Genomic DNA, 17,524 nt, shown 5'->3' with positions numbered 1-17,524 from the left:
ACAGAAGTTATTAGAGCCCAAAGAGACTACCACAGTGGTGCTTCAGGTAACTTCTGGTCCCCTTGTGAAAAAGCAACCCCTAACATCTATTAAGAAAACTCTCTGGTAATCTAGAAGAAATATCTTCCTGGTCACAACCGTGCACCCCCTCTCCACACAAAACTCCTCTTATGAGTAGAATCTAAATTCACTTGCTGAGGCAGTTATTTTATTCACTTGTGCTGGGAAACCATCTCTAACTATCATTACTTACCTATCTCAGGCCTCAGTTATAATTACAAATATTTCAGAAAAGCTGACAGTGTGAAAAGAGTTGTTAGACGAAACCAAGGAAATAATAGCTGACGAAAAAAAGTTAATATAAGAACTAGCAGAGGACTTTAAATGGAGTTAGAATTCTTAGAGGTTTGAAAAGATGTCACATCCACAAAAATTAACAAGGCTACTATAAAAGAGATTGAGTTTATGTTTATGGCATTGACTGTGGTGATGGTTTCACGAGTGTATACTCATCTCCAAACTCAACAAGTTGTATACATTAAATATATATAGCTTTTTGTATATCAACTATACCTCAATAATGTGTTTTTTTTTAAAATAAAACCTAAGATTATTTCTGTGAAAAATTCAAATAAAAAAGCAAATATCAGAATGGTATAGGCTTAAAGCTGAATTAGTGAAATAGACTGTGCTGAAAAATCCTCCAGGGTTCAATGCAACAGGACAAAAAGGATGAGAATTGTAAGACTGAGACAGAGGACAAATCCAGAAGACCTAATATCTACCAAGTAAGAGAGGAGTAAGAAGTAGAAAATGATGAATAAAATAATAGAAGAAAATTTAATTGAGCTGATGAAGTATTAACATCTTCAGATAGCAAGCACTTGATGAATTTTTTATAGGAACATTGTGGTGTGGATGGGGTAAATTGTGGAATATAATCTAGATACCATCTAAGAAAATCTGTAAACTCCAAAGATAAGAAGAAAAATCTGTTATCTTACCAAGGAAGGAAAAATATTTGCAAAAGAACTGAAATCAGACTGGCATAGAATTAGTGTATACTATCTACAAAATAAGAGACTGTATAAGGGAAGAACAGTACCTACAACTTGCTGTTGGAAAAAGATTTTGATCTAAGTAATAATTTAAGTGAAAAAGCAAAATAAAGACATCTGAGATATATAAAGACACACAAAGTTTGCTACCTATGCACGTTTTCTGGAAAAAAAAAAAACTTTCCTCAGGCTGCATTATAGCAAAATTAAAAATGAATTCAAGAAAAAGTAAAATACGGGATATAAGTAACAGTGGTAGGCAAAGCATTGAGTAAAATGTATAAAAAGCTACATAAATCATTATTAATAATTAATTTTAATAGAGTAGTCATTATATATATCTTTTTTTAAAAAAGACAACCAAAAATTTAAATTCTTGATTTTTAACAAAATCCTAGAGAGGGAAGGAAAAAAACATAAATGTGCTAAATCTCTTTTTGTTTGTGAACACACACACACACGTATAATACACAATGGATGCTTATCTCATATGAAAAACAGATGTAAAATTTATAAATACAATATATGAGTGAAAAAAATATAGAAGGATATTAAAAGAATATATTGGATCTCAAGTCAAGATGGCGGCGTAAGCAGACTCGGAACTCTCCTCCTTTAATGGACACAGCCAATTTACAACTACTCGTGGAAAAATTACCCCTGAGACAGAACTGAAAACTGGATAAGAGGAACTCCTGCAACAACGGACAATCCTAACTGAGGTGGAAGAGGCAGAGACACCCTTCTGGAGAGGAAAAACGCCGCCTTCACAGGCCGCCCGGGGGAAGCAGCGCACAGGTACACAGCCTCCGTGGAGGAGCGGGGCCCTGAGCCAGGGAGCGCCCCCACTGGGGGCATTTTGTGGACCCAGCACAGTCGAGATGAGTGGCATAATATCTGACTTTGCTGCTACTAAAACATTGGGGAGTACCCCCAGAAAACCCGGTTCACAATGAAACTAAAACCAGCTCTTAAAGGGCCTGCGCACAAACTCACCCATTCAGAAAGCATCCTAAAATCACCAGAAAGAAAGGGGCACAGTGCTGTGGTGAAAAGAGACTCACCTAATAGGCCCTGAGTGCATCTCGGTGAGGGGTGAGACCTCTCCAGGGACTGGGACATTGGCGGCGGCCATTGTTGTGGCCTGGTGTGGGCGTGCTGACACAGACGCCATTGGAGTTCTCCTTGAGGCCTGCTAGCCCAGGGTCTGCCCCACCCACTAGAGCACCGATTTAATCCAGCTCAGCCAGGGCAGGCAGCCCACCCTAGAGACTGGCCCCACCCAACAACAAGCCCTCAGGCAACTTGTGGGCCTGCATAGATTGGTGACTGGATTCTCTGGAGCCTGGCAACTGAGCCGACTTGAGCGGGGAAGGGTGTGCACAAGGAGGGGGTGGAGAGTGTGGGGCGGTGGCAGAGTGTGTGAGGCTCCCGCCGTGGAGAGACTGGGTCCGCTTGGGGAGGTCGGGGCTCGCACACGGGGCAGGACTGTGTTGACTGTGTGTGTGGACCTGTGGTCGGCAGGGCTTGTCAGCTGCAGAAGACTTGTGCTTCTCAAAGACCCACATAGGGGGTTTGCTCCACCTTCCAAAGCCTGAAACAATTGGGTGCTCCTGTGCCTGAGGCCAGCCCCACCCCTGCAATCCTCAGAGAGCTGAGAAGAGACCTAATAGGCTAGAGGCTTACAGCAATTGTAAGGCCCTGAGCCTAACAACCTGCCACACTGGGGGCCTACTCACTTAAAAGAAATACTGCAACACAAATTTGGTATTAGAACTTGCAGCCAAATGTGCTGGGGCTCCCCACACCTTATAAAGAGACTAAAGGGCCCACAACAAATACAAACAGCTGAGCATTACAACAGCTGACCAGGAGCATAACTCAGCCTACCTGGGCACCTACAGGGAGAGCAAACAGGCCACAACAGAAGGACACATGTAACCCACATAGGGGTCACCCCTGGAACATTGAGAACTGAGGGAAGCACACTGGAAACCTCCTAAGGCATCACTTACATAAGGTCACCTATCCAAGAGCAGGAGACGTAGCTGACCTACCTAATACGTAGACACAAGCACAGGGAAAGAGGCAAAATAAGGAGGGCAAAGAATACATTCCAAGTAAGGGAACGGGACAAAACCCCAGAAAAGGAACTACGTGAAACAGAAATGAGAAAGCTACCCGACAGAGAGTTCAAACTAAGAGTGTTAAGGATGCTCACTGATCTGGGGAGAAGAATAGATGAACTCAGTGAGAATGTCAACAAAGAAATGGAAGATATAAAAAAGAACCAATCAGAAATGACGAATACAATACTGGAAATGAAAAATTCATTAGAGGGACTCAAAAGCAGAGTAGAGGATACAGAAGAACGGATCTGTGAGTTGGACAAAAGACTAGAAGAAATTACCCAAGCTGAACAGGTAAAAGAGAAAAGAATTAAAAAGAGTGAGGACAGTTTAAGGGACCTCTGGGACAACATCAAGCGCACTAACATCCATGTTATAGATGTCCCGGAAGGAGTAGAGCGAGACAAGGGGGCAGAGAATCTATTTCAAGAAATAATAGATGAAAACTTCCCTAACGTAAGGAAGGAAACAGACATCCAGGTACAGGAAGCACAGAGAGCCCCAAACAAGATAAACCCAAAGAGGCCCACATCAAGACACATCATAATCAAAATGTCCAGAATTAAAGATAAAGAGAGAATCCTAAAAGCCACAAGAAAATGTCAAGTTACATACAAAGGAAACCCCATAAGGCTATCAGCTGACTTCTGAGCAGAAACCTTACAGGCTAGAAGAGAATGGCACGATATATTTAAAGTGCTAAAAGGAAAAAACTTACAGCCAAGAATACTCTACCCAGCAAGGTTATCATTCAAAATGGAAGGAGAGATCAAAAATTTCCCAGACAAGCAAAAATTAAAGGAGTTTGTCACCAAGAAACCAGTGCTACAAGAAATGTTAAAGGGACTGATTTAAGGGGAAAAGAGAAGACCAAAAATAGGAAAAATTATCTATTTCCACGATAAGAACATAATGGATACAAATGCACAAAAAAGAGGTTAGATATGATATCAAAAACATAAAAGGAGGGAGGAGGGGAGTTAAAGAGTACAGCTTTCAGACAGAGGTCAAACTAAAGTGACCATCAATTCTGTATAGAAGAAGAAAGGAACAGAGAAGGACTACTAAAACACTGAGAAAAAAAAAGTTAAAAAATGGCAGTAAGTACATATTTATCAATAGCTACTTTAAACATCAATGGACTAAATGCCCCAATTAAAAGGCATAGGGTGGCTGACTGGATAAAAAAACAAGACCCATATATATGCTGCATACAAGAGACACACTTCAGACCTAAAGACACTCACAAACTGAAAGTGAAGGGATCGAAAAAGAAACTCCACGCAAACGGCAATGAAAAGAAAGCTGGGGTAGCAGTACTCCTACCAGACAAATAGACTTTAAAACAAAAACTGTAAAAAGAGACAAAGAAGGGCATTGCATAATGAACAAGGGAACAATCCAACAAGAGGATATAACACTTGTAAATATCTACACACCCAATGTAGGTGCACCTAAATATATAAAGCAATTATTAACAGACATAAAAACAGAAATAGACAGTAACACAATAATAGTAGGGGACTTTAACACTCTACTTACACCAACCGATAGATCATCCAAACAGAAGATCAATAAGAAAACATTGGCCTTAAATGACACACTAGAACAGATGGACCTAGTAGATATATACAGAGCATTCCATCCAAAAACCGAAGAATACACGTTCTTTTCAAATGCACATGGAACATTCTCCAGGATTGATCACATATTAGGCCACAAAACAAGTCTCCATAAATTTAAGAAGATTGAAATAACACCAAGCATCTTTTCTGACAACAACGGTATGAAACCGGAAATCAACTATAGGAAGAAAATCAGAAAAGCCACAAATACGTGGAGATTAAACAAAATGCTACTGAACAACGACTGGGTTGACGAAGAAATCAAAGAAGAAATCACAAAATACCTGGAGACAAATGAAAATGAAAATAGGACATGCCAGAATTTATGGGATACAGCAAAAGCGGTTCTAAGGGGGAAGTTTATAGCGATACAGGCCTATCTCAACAAACAAGAAAAATCTCAAATAAACAATCTAACAATGCACCGAAAGGAACTGGAAAAAGAAGAGCAAACAAAGCCCAAAATCAGTAGAAGAAGGGAAATAATAAAAATCAGAGCAGAAATAATTGAAATAGAGACCAAAAAAACAATAGAAAAAATTAATAAAACCAAGAGCTGGTTCTTTGAAAAGATCAACAAAATTGACAAACCTTTAGCTATTCAGCAAGAAAAAAAGAGAGAAGGCACAAATAAGTAAAATCAGAAGTGAAAGAGGAGAGGTTACAACAGACATCTCAGAAATACAAAAGATTATAAGAGAATACTATGAAAAGCTATATGCCAACCAATTCGACAATCTGGAAGAAATGGATAAATTCTTAGAATCATACAACCTTCCAAAACTGCATCAAGAAGAAGTAGAGAATTTGATTAGACCAATCACCAGTAAGGAGATCGAAACAGTAATCACAAACCTCCCCAAAAATAAAAGTCCAGGACCAGATAGTTTCCCTGGTGAATTCTACCAAACATTCAAAGAAGACTTAATACCTATCCTTCTCAAACTCTTCCAAAAAATTGAGGAGGGGGGAAGCTCCCTAACTCATTCTACGAAGCTGACATTACCCTGATACCAAAACCAGACAAGGACAACACAAAAAAAGAAAATTACAGGCCAATATCACTGATGAACATCGATGCAAAAATCCTTAACAAAATACTAGCAAACAGCATACAACAATGCGGTAAAATGATTATACACCATGATCAAGTGGGATTTATTCCAGGTATGCAGGGATGCTTTAACATTCGCAAATCAATCAACGTAATACACCACATTAATAAAATGAAGAATAAAAATCACATGATCATCTCAATAGATGCAGAGGAAGCATTTGACAAGATACAGCATCCATTTATGATAAAAACTCTGAATAAAATGGGTATAGAAGGAAAGTACCTCAACATAATAAAGAGCATATATGAAAAACCCACAGCTAATATCATCCTCAATGGTGAAAAACTGAAAGCTATCCCTCTAAGAACAGGAACCAGACAAGGATGCCCACTGTCACCACTCCTATTTAACACATTACTGGAAGTCCTAGCCAGAGCAATCAGGCAAGAGAAAGAAATAAGAGGGATCCAAATTGGAAAGGAAGAAGTGAAACTGTCACTATTTGCAGATGACATGATTTTATATATAGAAAACCCTAAAGAATCCACCAGAAAACTTTTAGAAGTAATAAACGAATATGGTAAAGTTGCAGGATACAAAATCAACATACAAAAATCAGTTGCATTTCTGTACACTAACAACGAAGTAGCAGAAAGAGAAATTAAGAATACCATCCCATTTACAATTGCAACAAAAAGAATAAAGTACCTAAGAATAAACTTAACCAAAGAGGTGAAAGATCTGTACACCAAAAACTATAAAACATTTCTGAAAGAAATTGAAGAAGACACAAAGAAATGGAAAGATATTCCGTGCTCTTGGATTGGAAGAATTAACATAGTTAAGATGTCCATACTTCCTAAAGCCATCTATAGATTCAATGCAATCCCTATCAAAGTTCCAACAACATTTTTCACACAAATAGAACAAAGAATCCTAAAATTTATATGGAACAACAAAAGACCCCGAATAGCTAAAGGAATCCTGAGAAAAAAGAACAAAGCTGGAGATATCACAGTCCCTGATTTCAAAATATACTACAAAGCTATAGTAACCAAAACAGCATGGTACTGGCACAAAAACAGACACACAGATCAATGGAATAGAATTGAAAGCCCAGAAATAAACCCACACATGTATGGACAGCTAATCTTTGACAAAGGAGCCAAGAACATACAATGGGGAAAAGAAAGTCTCTTCAACAAATGGTGTTGGGAAAACTGGATAGCCACATGCAAAAAAATGAAAGTAAACCCTTACCTTACACCATACACAAAAATTAACTCAAATGGGGTAAAGACTTGAATGTAAGACCTGAAACTGTGAAACTTCTAGAAGAAAACATAGGCAATACGCTCTTCGACATCCGTCACAGCAACATCTTTTCAAACACCATGTCTGACCGGGCAAGAGAAACAATAGAAAAAATAAACAAATGGGACTACATCAAACTAAAAAGCTTCTGCACAGCAAAGGAAACCATCAACAAAACAAAAAGACAACCTAACAATTGGGAGAAGATATTTGCAAACCATACATCTGATAAGGGCTTAATCTCCAAAATATATTAGAACTCAGGCATCTCAACAACAAAAAAACTACCAACCCAATTAAAAAATGGGCAAAAGACCTGAACAGACGTTTCTCCAAAGAAGATATACAGATGGCCAACAGGCACATGAAAAGATGTTCAAAATCACTAACTATCAGGGAAATGCAAATCAAAACTACAATGAGATATCACCTGACGCCCGTCACAATGGCTATAATTAACAAGACAGGAAACAACATGTGTTGGAGAGGATGTGGAGAGAAGGGAACTCTCATACACAGCTGGTGGGAGTGCAAACTGGTACAGCCACTATGGAAAACAGTATGGAGATTCCTCAAAAAATCAAGGATAGAACTACCATATGATCCAGCTATTCCACTGCTGGGTATTTACACAAAGAACTTGAAAACACCAATTTGTAAAGGTACATGCACCCCTGTGTTCATTGCAGCCTTATTCACAATAGCCAAGATTTGGAAGCAACCTAAGTGCCCATCAAGGGACAAATGGATAAAGAAGATGTGGTATATATACACAATGGAATACTACTCAGCCATGAGAAACGATGAAATCCAGCCATTTATGACAACATGGATGGACATTGAGGGTATAATGCAAAGTGAAATAAGTCAGAGGGAGAAAGTCAAATCCCATATGATTTCCTTCATTAAGTAGTAGATAATAACAACAATAAACAAACACATAAGGACAGAGATTGGATTGGTGGTTACCAGAGGGAAAGGAGAGAGGGAGGAAGGTGAAAGGGATAATTCGGTACATGTGTGTGGTGATGGGCTGTAATTAGTATTTTGGTGGTGAACATGATGTAATCTATGCAGAAATAGAAGTATAATGATGTACACCTGAAATTTTTACAATTTTATAAACCAATGTTATTGCAATAAACAAAAAATTAAAAAAATAATAATAAAAAATGAAAAATAAATAAATAAAAAATAAAAGAATATATTATTCAATTACAAAACTGAGTTTATTCTAAAAGTAAAAGAATCATTCAACATTTAAAAATTTATTAATATGAGTCAATGTGTTAACTATTTAATTACACGATCATCCTGACTTGAGGGAAAAGTCCTTGATAAAATTCAGGACTTATTCCTGAGGTTTTAAAATTATATTGAGTTAAAGTCAGATGAAATCTCTCTTAAATTGATGAATGGTATCTATCAAATACAAATAAAAAACATATTAATAGGTAAACACTGAAAAGATTTTAAATAAAATAAAGGTATCTATTATCAGTGGAATTATGTAGCATTTTCATAGCCAATGCAATAAACAAGAAAAGAAATTATTCATAGCTCATGCAGTAAGACAAGAAAAGAGATGAATCGTTAAATATTAGCTAGAAAACAACAAAAGTCATTTTGTAGACTATATGTTTGTTTACTAGTTAATACCAGAAATAAACTAAAAAACCAGTTAAAACTAAAGTGAAAGCACATAATGGTGCTTCATCCAACCAAAATCAATAGCTTTTCTAATAACCAATTAAGAAATACTATGAAAAACCTCTAATTCACAACTGAAGTGGCAAATCTAAAATTACTGGGAATAAACTGAACAAGAAATGTGCCAGACTTATAAGAATGGGAAGAAAGTATTACAAAATTATAACTTAATTCTCAATATTTTTCTTTTACTGAAATTTGGCAGTTAGTGCTGAAATTAATTTGAAGAATAAACAGATAATATAACAAAGAAATATGAAGAATGGATAATGGGAGGGGATGGCATGCTATATATAAAGCTACAACTAAATCAACAGAATTGCAGTACTGGCTGCCACATATTGAGAACATATATGTGCCAAGCACTGCTCTAAGTGTGAGATACACACACACATATACACACACACACATTCATTTAATCTTCAAAACAACCCTGTAGTTGTTATCACCATCTTAAGATGAAGAAATTCAACCATAGAGAAGTTAAGTAACTTACCTAAAGGCACACAGATAGTGTTTTAAAAATCTATAGGATTGAGAGAAGTTGCTCAGTTTTCTCTCTCAATTAGCAATTGTCTCAATCTGGTTTTTGATCAGAACTATAATTTTAGCATCTGAAGTGCAGATTTTCTGAGCTATTGAAAGAATCTTCATGTGATTTAGTCCTTAATCATGCAACTGATAAAACTCATGCTTTTTAAGGAAAAATAAAGACCCTAGCATATTTTCAGTATCCAAAGTATTGGAATGAGACTGAACAACAAACTTGAACACTAAGTTTCTGGTCTAAGGCAGCTTATTATTAGTGTGTTTTTCTAATCTTTGTAATAGGAATAGCAATGCTAAACTTGCAGCGTTATTTCAAGGATTACATGAGAATATATGTGATTTACATAGTCTTTGTATTGGATAAATAAATGAATAATTCCATCATGCAAAAATAAAAAATACTGTCATTTTAATACATTACTTTCTAACCAGTTTGATAGTTGTAGTACCAGAATAATACAATTTAGGAGTGAGCCTGATTCACTCACTATTGTATAATAAACATTTTTATCACATTTACTTTGTCATCTAATCATAATTTTGAAGGCCACATAATGTTCCACTGAGTGGAGGAATCCCAATTTACATAAGCGTTCCACAACTATTGTTCATTTATTTTGAGTTGGTTTTGTTTTGCTTTTGTAATTACACATAACACACCTCAATGACTTTGTTCATGCATGTAATTTTCCCCATACTTCCAATTATTTCCATAGAAAATGTAATTACTGGGAAAAGATTATTTTCAATGCATACACCAGATTATTTTTCAGTTTGTGTTGGAAAAGCAATCTACCCCCAATGTACAAGAAAACCAGTTTCAAACTCTTACAAATTTGAGTATTCATTATTTAAAGTTACTTTTGCCAGTTTAATAGGCTCTAAACAATCATTATTATGCTGAAATATTTAAAAAATGTTCCTAACAGCTTTGTTGTTTGTAATAAATGAGATCTTCTTTCCAAATTCTTGAGCTAGTAAAATTAAGCAGCAGAGTTCACAGTTCAATGTGTTAAATATGCATCCTCTACCTCTCTCCGTTCAGTTTCAACATGTCAACAAATGTAATCATTATTTAAGAGGTGTTCATACATATAGATCCAAACATTTACTAAGGGTAGGTAAGATTTGGAAGGAGTACCTAGCTTAATTTTTGAGACTAATGGCAAGAAACCATGTCTTATACAGAGCATTTCTCAGTCCAGAGAGAGGATTCAGGACTGATGGCTCAAAACACCTGCCTGAGACCAGATTTGTCCCATTCTTATGAAAAATGGCTATAGCCTAATGGTCTCTTGTCAAATCTTTCACAATGAATCTGACAAAAATGAATCATACATTTTTATTTTCATAAGGCCTTACTCTGAAAAGTATCATTTGTTTCACTGTTATTCATAAGCTTTGTTGCAAAAGCTTGGAGAGAAAAACTATCAATGTTCTAGACATCAGAACATCATTACCGTCTCACCCTTGACCTTCAGTAAAAAGCTTCAGAGAATGCTATTCTGCACTTCACGGACTTAAGAAAAAGAAGCAAATTAAGCTATCTTCATTTGAATTCTTCTTTTCAAAGACTTTCATTTTTTTAAAAAAGAGTACATATGCTTTCTTCTGGAGAGCCTGAATTAACTGCACAAATGCAGCAGTCTACTTAGCATAAGATAAGGTCCTCTGTCTTTTCCTGCATTGTGTCAAATTCAAGGGCTCAGAAGTTAAATATAATTTAATTACTATCAAGTGGGATAGTCCAAGGTTTTAAGCTGCAGGGGTGAATCACCAAACAACAATACAAGTGGCTCAAAATAGTCTAAACAATTTACTGTGTGTATGTTGAGTATCTAACGAGATTTGGGCACTGTGGAGGAGACAGGGCTACATGACGTGATCTGTGCCCTCAAGAAGTTTCAATTTAGGTTGGGAAACAAAAGTTAAATCCCACCTAAAACAATTAAAGACTGAGCAAATCAAAGAAATAAAAATACTTTTGATCTCATGGTTTTACTCCTGTCTTGCTGTTGGATTTTATTAGACGTTTTTGTCAAAAAGAAATATGGAGCTTGAAGACTTACAGAGATGAAAAGAGAATTTCATCAAATAATGGTTTGCCTTTTTATTAAATTTTTATCATCTCTATTGATTATTTCTAAAGCTGGCTAGATGACTGAAAATCAAACAAATGCTGTTAAATGTATGTTGAAGCTGAAGGCAGTGCATCTATTAATCATCTGAAGGTGACTTTCTATGAAGAAAATGAGGAGAAATAACAAACAGGGCCACCAATTCAGGGGAGAGCTAAATTGGTTCAGTTTTGGAGTTGCATAAAACCCAAGAGGCGTCTCTAATTCCAAACAGCAGACAATTTAAAAATGAGTGCATGTCCCCGAGTGAGTGATCTGAATGTGAACATACAAAGGAAAAATATAAGAATCTTCCCATTGCTTCCGCACAGAAACAGTGAAAAATGGCTCCTGGGAAGCTGTCTGTCAGAAAGAAATCTTTACCAGCGAAGCCCAGATAGTGGGTTTTCTATCTTGATCTCTCTTCTGTCAGAAAGAAAAAGAATACATGCTATGAAGCACAGAACAATTCAAACGCTGTGGCATTTCCAAAAAGAAATAAACTTTCAAGGTCTAAACAACAGTATGTATCTCAATAAAGAACTCACTTGTTCTGCTTATCTGAAAAGCAGATGGCGTGGCAAATAAAAAGAAAAAGACTTTTCTGAAGATATTCTCTTTCCAAAAAGCTAAATGGATTCTTCATCCCTTATACTTGTGTTGTTCTCCTTTTTTTATTTTTTTGGATGATCGTATAAAAGTCAATGTTTTTCCAGAATGGCAATTAAATATAGATTGAGGTGAGAATTATGCACACTTGTGTACTCCACTATATGCAAGATGCTATTACAGAACTCATGGGATAGCCTCACGTGTGTGAGGTGATGTTGCACAGGCCGAATCAGGCAGCTTGATTGCATCACTCAGAACTGTGCAAGTCTCTACATGGAAGGCTGTTGCCGAGTGGCACACGAGGTTGACGTTCATGTCTAACAGACCCTATCAGGTTTTCTGTATCAAAGTGTGCCGCATTGTGTAGGGAGTACAATAGTATGGCATACAGCCCCTGTATTTGTGGAGCTTACAGTGTTGTTATAATAATAAAATGCATATATGAAGGTGGAATAAAAATATGTTGAATACTTAACTATCAGGCATTGTGCCAAGTACTTTTCTGGGCCAACCCATTCAGCACCTCAGACTATAGGGGGTCTTGTTCTCTCCATTGGCTTCTTATAGCAATTAGAATAAAACCCAAACTCCTTACCACCACTCAAGGCGCCACATGATTTGATCCCTCCCTTCCTCAGCAACCTCACCCCTACCAGTATGATCACCGGACTGCTTACTATGCCCCCGCCATACTGGCCTTCCTTCTGTTCCTCTAATAAGCCAAGCTATCTTAAACCACGGGGACTTTGCACTTCCAAATCTTCCTGCCTAGAGAGCTCTTCATTAGGTCTTTGCAAGGCTGATTCTATCCATCACTCAGGTCTCGGGTAAAGTACCAACTCACTCAGAGCGACTTTCCACAACCGCCCTGTCTAATCTGGACTTTCCTCCAGTCACTACTTCATCAACTGCTTTTATTTTTTAAATCATTTAACACTTGTTTATATTCTCTTGACTATTTGCTAGCCTGTGTCCCTCACACTCTTTGTTGTGTCTTTTTCACCATGAAGCACATTTAGAATATAGTAGAAATTCAACAAATATTTTTAAATGAATTAATAAATTTCTGCTTTACAGGTGAATTAACAGGGACTTAAGGTCATAAATCTCGTAAGTAGCATCAAGATTTGAACCCAAGTCCAGATGGCTCCAAAGCCCATATTTTTTTCCTTATTTCCAAATATCCAATTTGGCATAGTCAAATAACAACAAGAAACAGCACGAGTAAATACAAAATAAATAACAAGTATTTATAGAAAAACAACTCCAGCCTGCCTTTGTCAGGGACAGCTTTCAGGAAAGAGGGGGACTTGAAGTGACACTTGGAAAATGGGTCTTCTCATAACTGGCTAAGAGAAGGAACTGGGTGAGCACAGACAGAGGGGAAGCATATGCCATCTCTGGGATGGTAGGGGGAACACTCTAGTAGAAAATGAGGGAAGTACACTGAGTTTTGAATCATTACACCCACATTTCAGTATGAACATTGCCATTTATCAGCTAGGTGACTTAGCAATTATATAACGTCTCTGTCTCTCAATTTCCACATTTGTAAAATTTGCTCTTCCTATTGCACAGTGTTAATGTGATTAATGGAAATATTCATATATATATAATATATTTCTAATATACAATATCATGTAATATAATACATAATATAGTTATAATATATAATACAATATATATTCATATATATAAATACGTATGTGTATAAATATAGATTTGATAGCACGTGAAAAACGTAAAGCTTTCTGAAAGCCAGAGACAACTGCAGCATAAAATGAAGAAAGCAAATTAAATAGCAGAAAATTTAACTAATGCCAAGCAATATAAGTAAACAGTTACATAAATAAGAAACTTTTATGATTATGACCCAGTAATGGAAAATCAACGAGAGAGACTTATAAGGAGAAAAAGGCATCCTCATATAGGAGTAAAGTAGTCACCCAGATAACCATAAACCATAAATTTCACCCAGAAATTAGGTTGTCAGGTCAGAGTGATGGGAAACATGCCTCCTGGATTCCACAGATATACTATAAGTATCCATTTTCCCAAACCTACCTGTCAAATGTGCAAATATCTCTTGCTTTGTGAGATAAATGTAATTGAAAGGTGATTAGAAAGAGCAAAATCAACAACCACTGAAAGGGACTTAGTGAGTTCCCAGAGGTGCTCAGAATTCCTGGGATAACTTCAATGGCATTTCTGACTTGAAAGGTGAAGGCTCCAGGAAGTAGAGCCATCTCAGGACAGCAGGAGGGGAAGACGCAAATGCCCACAGGAAGCCAGGAAGGGGGCACAGCCCATCCAAGCCCCCGGGGCTCTTCATCAGTGCCTGAAGCACTGTAGAGAAGTAAATGAATTTGTTTTTAATTTAATTTTATTTATTTTTCCCCCTAAAACCCCAGTAGATAGTTGTATGTCATAGCTGCACATCCTTCTAGTTGCTGTATGTGGGACGTGGCCTCAGCATGGCCGGAGAAGCAGTGTGTCAGTGCGCGCCCGGGATCCGAACCCAGGCCGCCAGCAGCGGAGCGCACGCACTTAACCGCTAAGCCACGGGGCCAGAAGTAAATGAATATTAAAGCCAGAGAAAAACTATGTAGAAACTGACAACAGCAAAATAAGTGTTTAAGCCAGCATACTACTACGCTTTGCCTAGATGTTTTTACTTATTTTACATGTTGATTCTTTACCATATTTCTGGATTTTGTCTCATATAAAATAGTAACACTATTTAAAATAAATATATATGAAAAAATTTTCAAGAATGTGCTAAATGCTTTTTAATCCTAGAAGAGGGTGAATAGAAGGAGTTGTAGAAGGCCATGCTCCTGGTGACAGGGACAAAACATTGCAGGAATGGTGTCAAAGGAAACCCTGCAAATTCAACTGACTGGAGTAAAGGCACATTAGGGGGCCGCTAAGGCCAGGAGAGGAGAAAACATTTATAGTCATATTGTCGAATGCTGCCCAGAGATCAAAAACAGGTCAGTTACCCTTGGCAGCACAGAATCAAAAAAGCGATAAGACTAGAAAGCATTTATCTTTGCTTAACTAATGATTATTGAGAACATACTCTGCATGTATCACCATTCTCGGTGCATTTGGGGTACACAAAAATTACCCAGCCTCATAATCTGTCTTCAAGTCACCTACAGTCTGGTAAAAGAGTTCATTCTTATATATAAGGAATAATCCCACCAGGTTGGCTAGATTTAAGTGAGTTGAGAGTTACAGATGATGAAAGTGGTTCAGTGAGGTGATAATCTAGAAGATTCTGCTGACGGTCACTGAGAAGATCTGCTGTAAAGATCTGCAGGCTGCCTGGATACAAAGTTGTCCTCGGTCTGGGAGATGTAGCCCTTATGACAGATCAATGGGAAAAAAAAATCCCGATGTGAACTAAATTGAAAATTTTTTCCCTGCATCATATGATATGTCCCAAGGGGCACTTCTGTTCAAGGAGGGTAATTTTCCTATAAGAAGAATAAGAGCAGACTAAGAAAAGCTCCTGAGGCCAGGGTTCGTGTGAGAACACAGCCCCGGGCCCACCACTTAATCAGCCAGGGGTTTCTGTTCTCCCTCTACCGTTAGAACAGAAGCACTGGCCACCCGAAGACATCTGAGGTTCTGTAATGAGGCAACATAACCGTGCTCACACTGTAATGGAAGCTGGCAAGATTACACAGCTGGCTTTCTGTCTCAGAATTTAGGCTTACATTATGAGCTGCATTTACTGTGATTTTCCATTAATCTTGTCATTTTCCAATCACATTCTACAAAGGAGATGAGTTCTCCCTAAATAAATGATACCACCCCAAGACCAAATACAAGTAACACTTAACCATGTATTAAATCCTGTAAAACTATGACTTGAGAGAAAACCATTTCCAAATACAGAACATTCCATTATTGGTACAGACCAAATTCCATTATAACAAAACCCTAGAGCCCATTTGGAATATTTTGTCTCACGAAGATTTGATCTATAAGCTATTGCTCAAGGTGTTAGAGGGAAACTATTATTGGACTGAGAGGTGAGAGACCAGGCTTTAGCTAGGCTTTCCAATCACTGTGTGACCTGGGTGCTAGCATTCCATCCCCAAGGCCTCAGAGTCCCAATCTGTCAAATAAGCAAATTGAATGAGTTATCTTCAAAATTCCCTCTTATTCTTAACATTTCTTGACTCTAAAGGGAATCACAGTAGAGTGGACCACAAAATTCTGGTTTTCATGAAGTTAAATATATTGTTATTTGCTGTATCAAAAATATTACAAAATACAAATATTATGCTAAAACTAAAAAATACTAATGTACTAAAGATTCCTGTCCCTTACAGGTAAGTTATTAACGACATAGATTTTTGAGTTGCCCGTCCTTTTAAAGACTTGATTCATCTTTTTATCAAGTAGTCCCTTTTATAACTCCAAGTTTCTAAGAATCATTCGCTAGATTCACATTAAACAACAACTATGAACAAGGCTTTCAAAAACCTGGTTTAAAAAAAAGCGGTTACTTTTTGTCACCATAAGCTTTAACCTCTGCTTACAATGTTTTGTCTGGTTATTTGTAACTTCTTCCTTTCTATTTGTATGTGTTATAAATTTTAACTACAAACACTTAGCTTAGAAGTATAACTAATTTAAAGGTTACTTATACCAGCCTCTTTCCATTCCCCACCAACATATGAAAGAGATAATCCACTTTTCCAGATTTTGTTCTTTTAGTTCCTCAACCGAGCACCATCAGATTTCTACCACCCACCACTCTCCGGAAACCACTCACCAAAAGCCGCCATGACTCTGAAATTCATCATTCCAGTTGCTTATTTTTTAACCCTACGTATTGCAAAATACAAACTACACCACAGAAAAGTTCACAAGACAGAAAGGTACAGCCCCAAGATTTCTCCCAGGGGAAACACCCATAAAAACATCACTCAGATCGAGACAGACGACAGTACCAGACCCGGGCAGCTCCTCTCATGCCCACTCCAGATCATCACCCTGCCTCCTTTCAAGTCACCACGATCCTAACTTAGAGTACCCATTCTTCTCGCTTTCTTTCACATTCTTACCACCTAAGCTAGTATTACTAAGCACTATAGGTTTAATGAAACCAGTCTTTGCAGTTTATCTGACTTTTCTCACTCAATATCATGTTTGCAAGATTTATCCTTTTTTCTTGCATGAATTCTGTGTATGAATATACCACCATTTATTTGCCCATTCCGTTATGAGCTCAATGGCTGATTTTGAAGTCCTCAGCCCACTGAATATCTCCAGACAATGCAACAGTGTTGACCAACATCTCTTTGAAATTCTCTTGTCTCTCGCCTTTTACAG

General features: G+C 37.3%; 1 protein-coding gene across 1 annotated transcript in view; it reads right to left on the bottom strand.

The window, feature by feature from the left end:
* GRM1 (glutamate metabotropic receptor 1) overlaps nucleotides 1-2,202 on the bottom strand; it is a 304,296-nt gene extending 302,094 nt beyond the window's left edge. Inside the window, exon 1 of the mRNA XM_087425199.1 lies at nucleotides 2,123-2,202. Within this exon, the coding sequence (XP_087281325.1) occupies nucleotides 2,123-2,180 (58 nt within the window). The 5' untranslated portion in view covers nucleotides 2,181-2,202. The remainder of the gene's footprint in view (nucleotides 1-2,122) is intronic.
* Between the last annotated feature and the right edge of the window lie 15,322 nt (nucleotides 2,203-17,524).

The sequence above is a fragment of the Ceratotherium simum genome, chromosome 38, assembly GCF_057802395.1.
Source record: "Ceratotherium simum simum isolate JZ-2026a chromosome 38, ASM5780239v1, whole genome shotgun sequence".
In the NCBI taxonomy this organism is placed as follows: domain Eukaryota; kingdom Metazoa; phylum Chordata; class Mammalia; order Perissodactyla; family Rhinocerotidae; genus Ceratotherium; species Ceratotherium simum.
The sequence above is the reverse complement of the archived record's forward strand: the minus strand, read 5'-3'. Positions and strand labels throughout refer to the sequence as shown.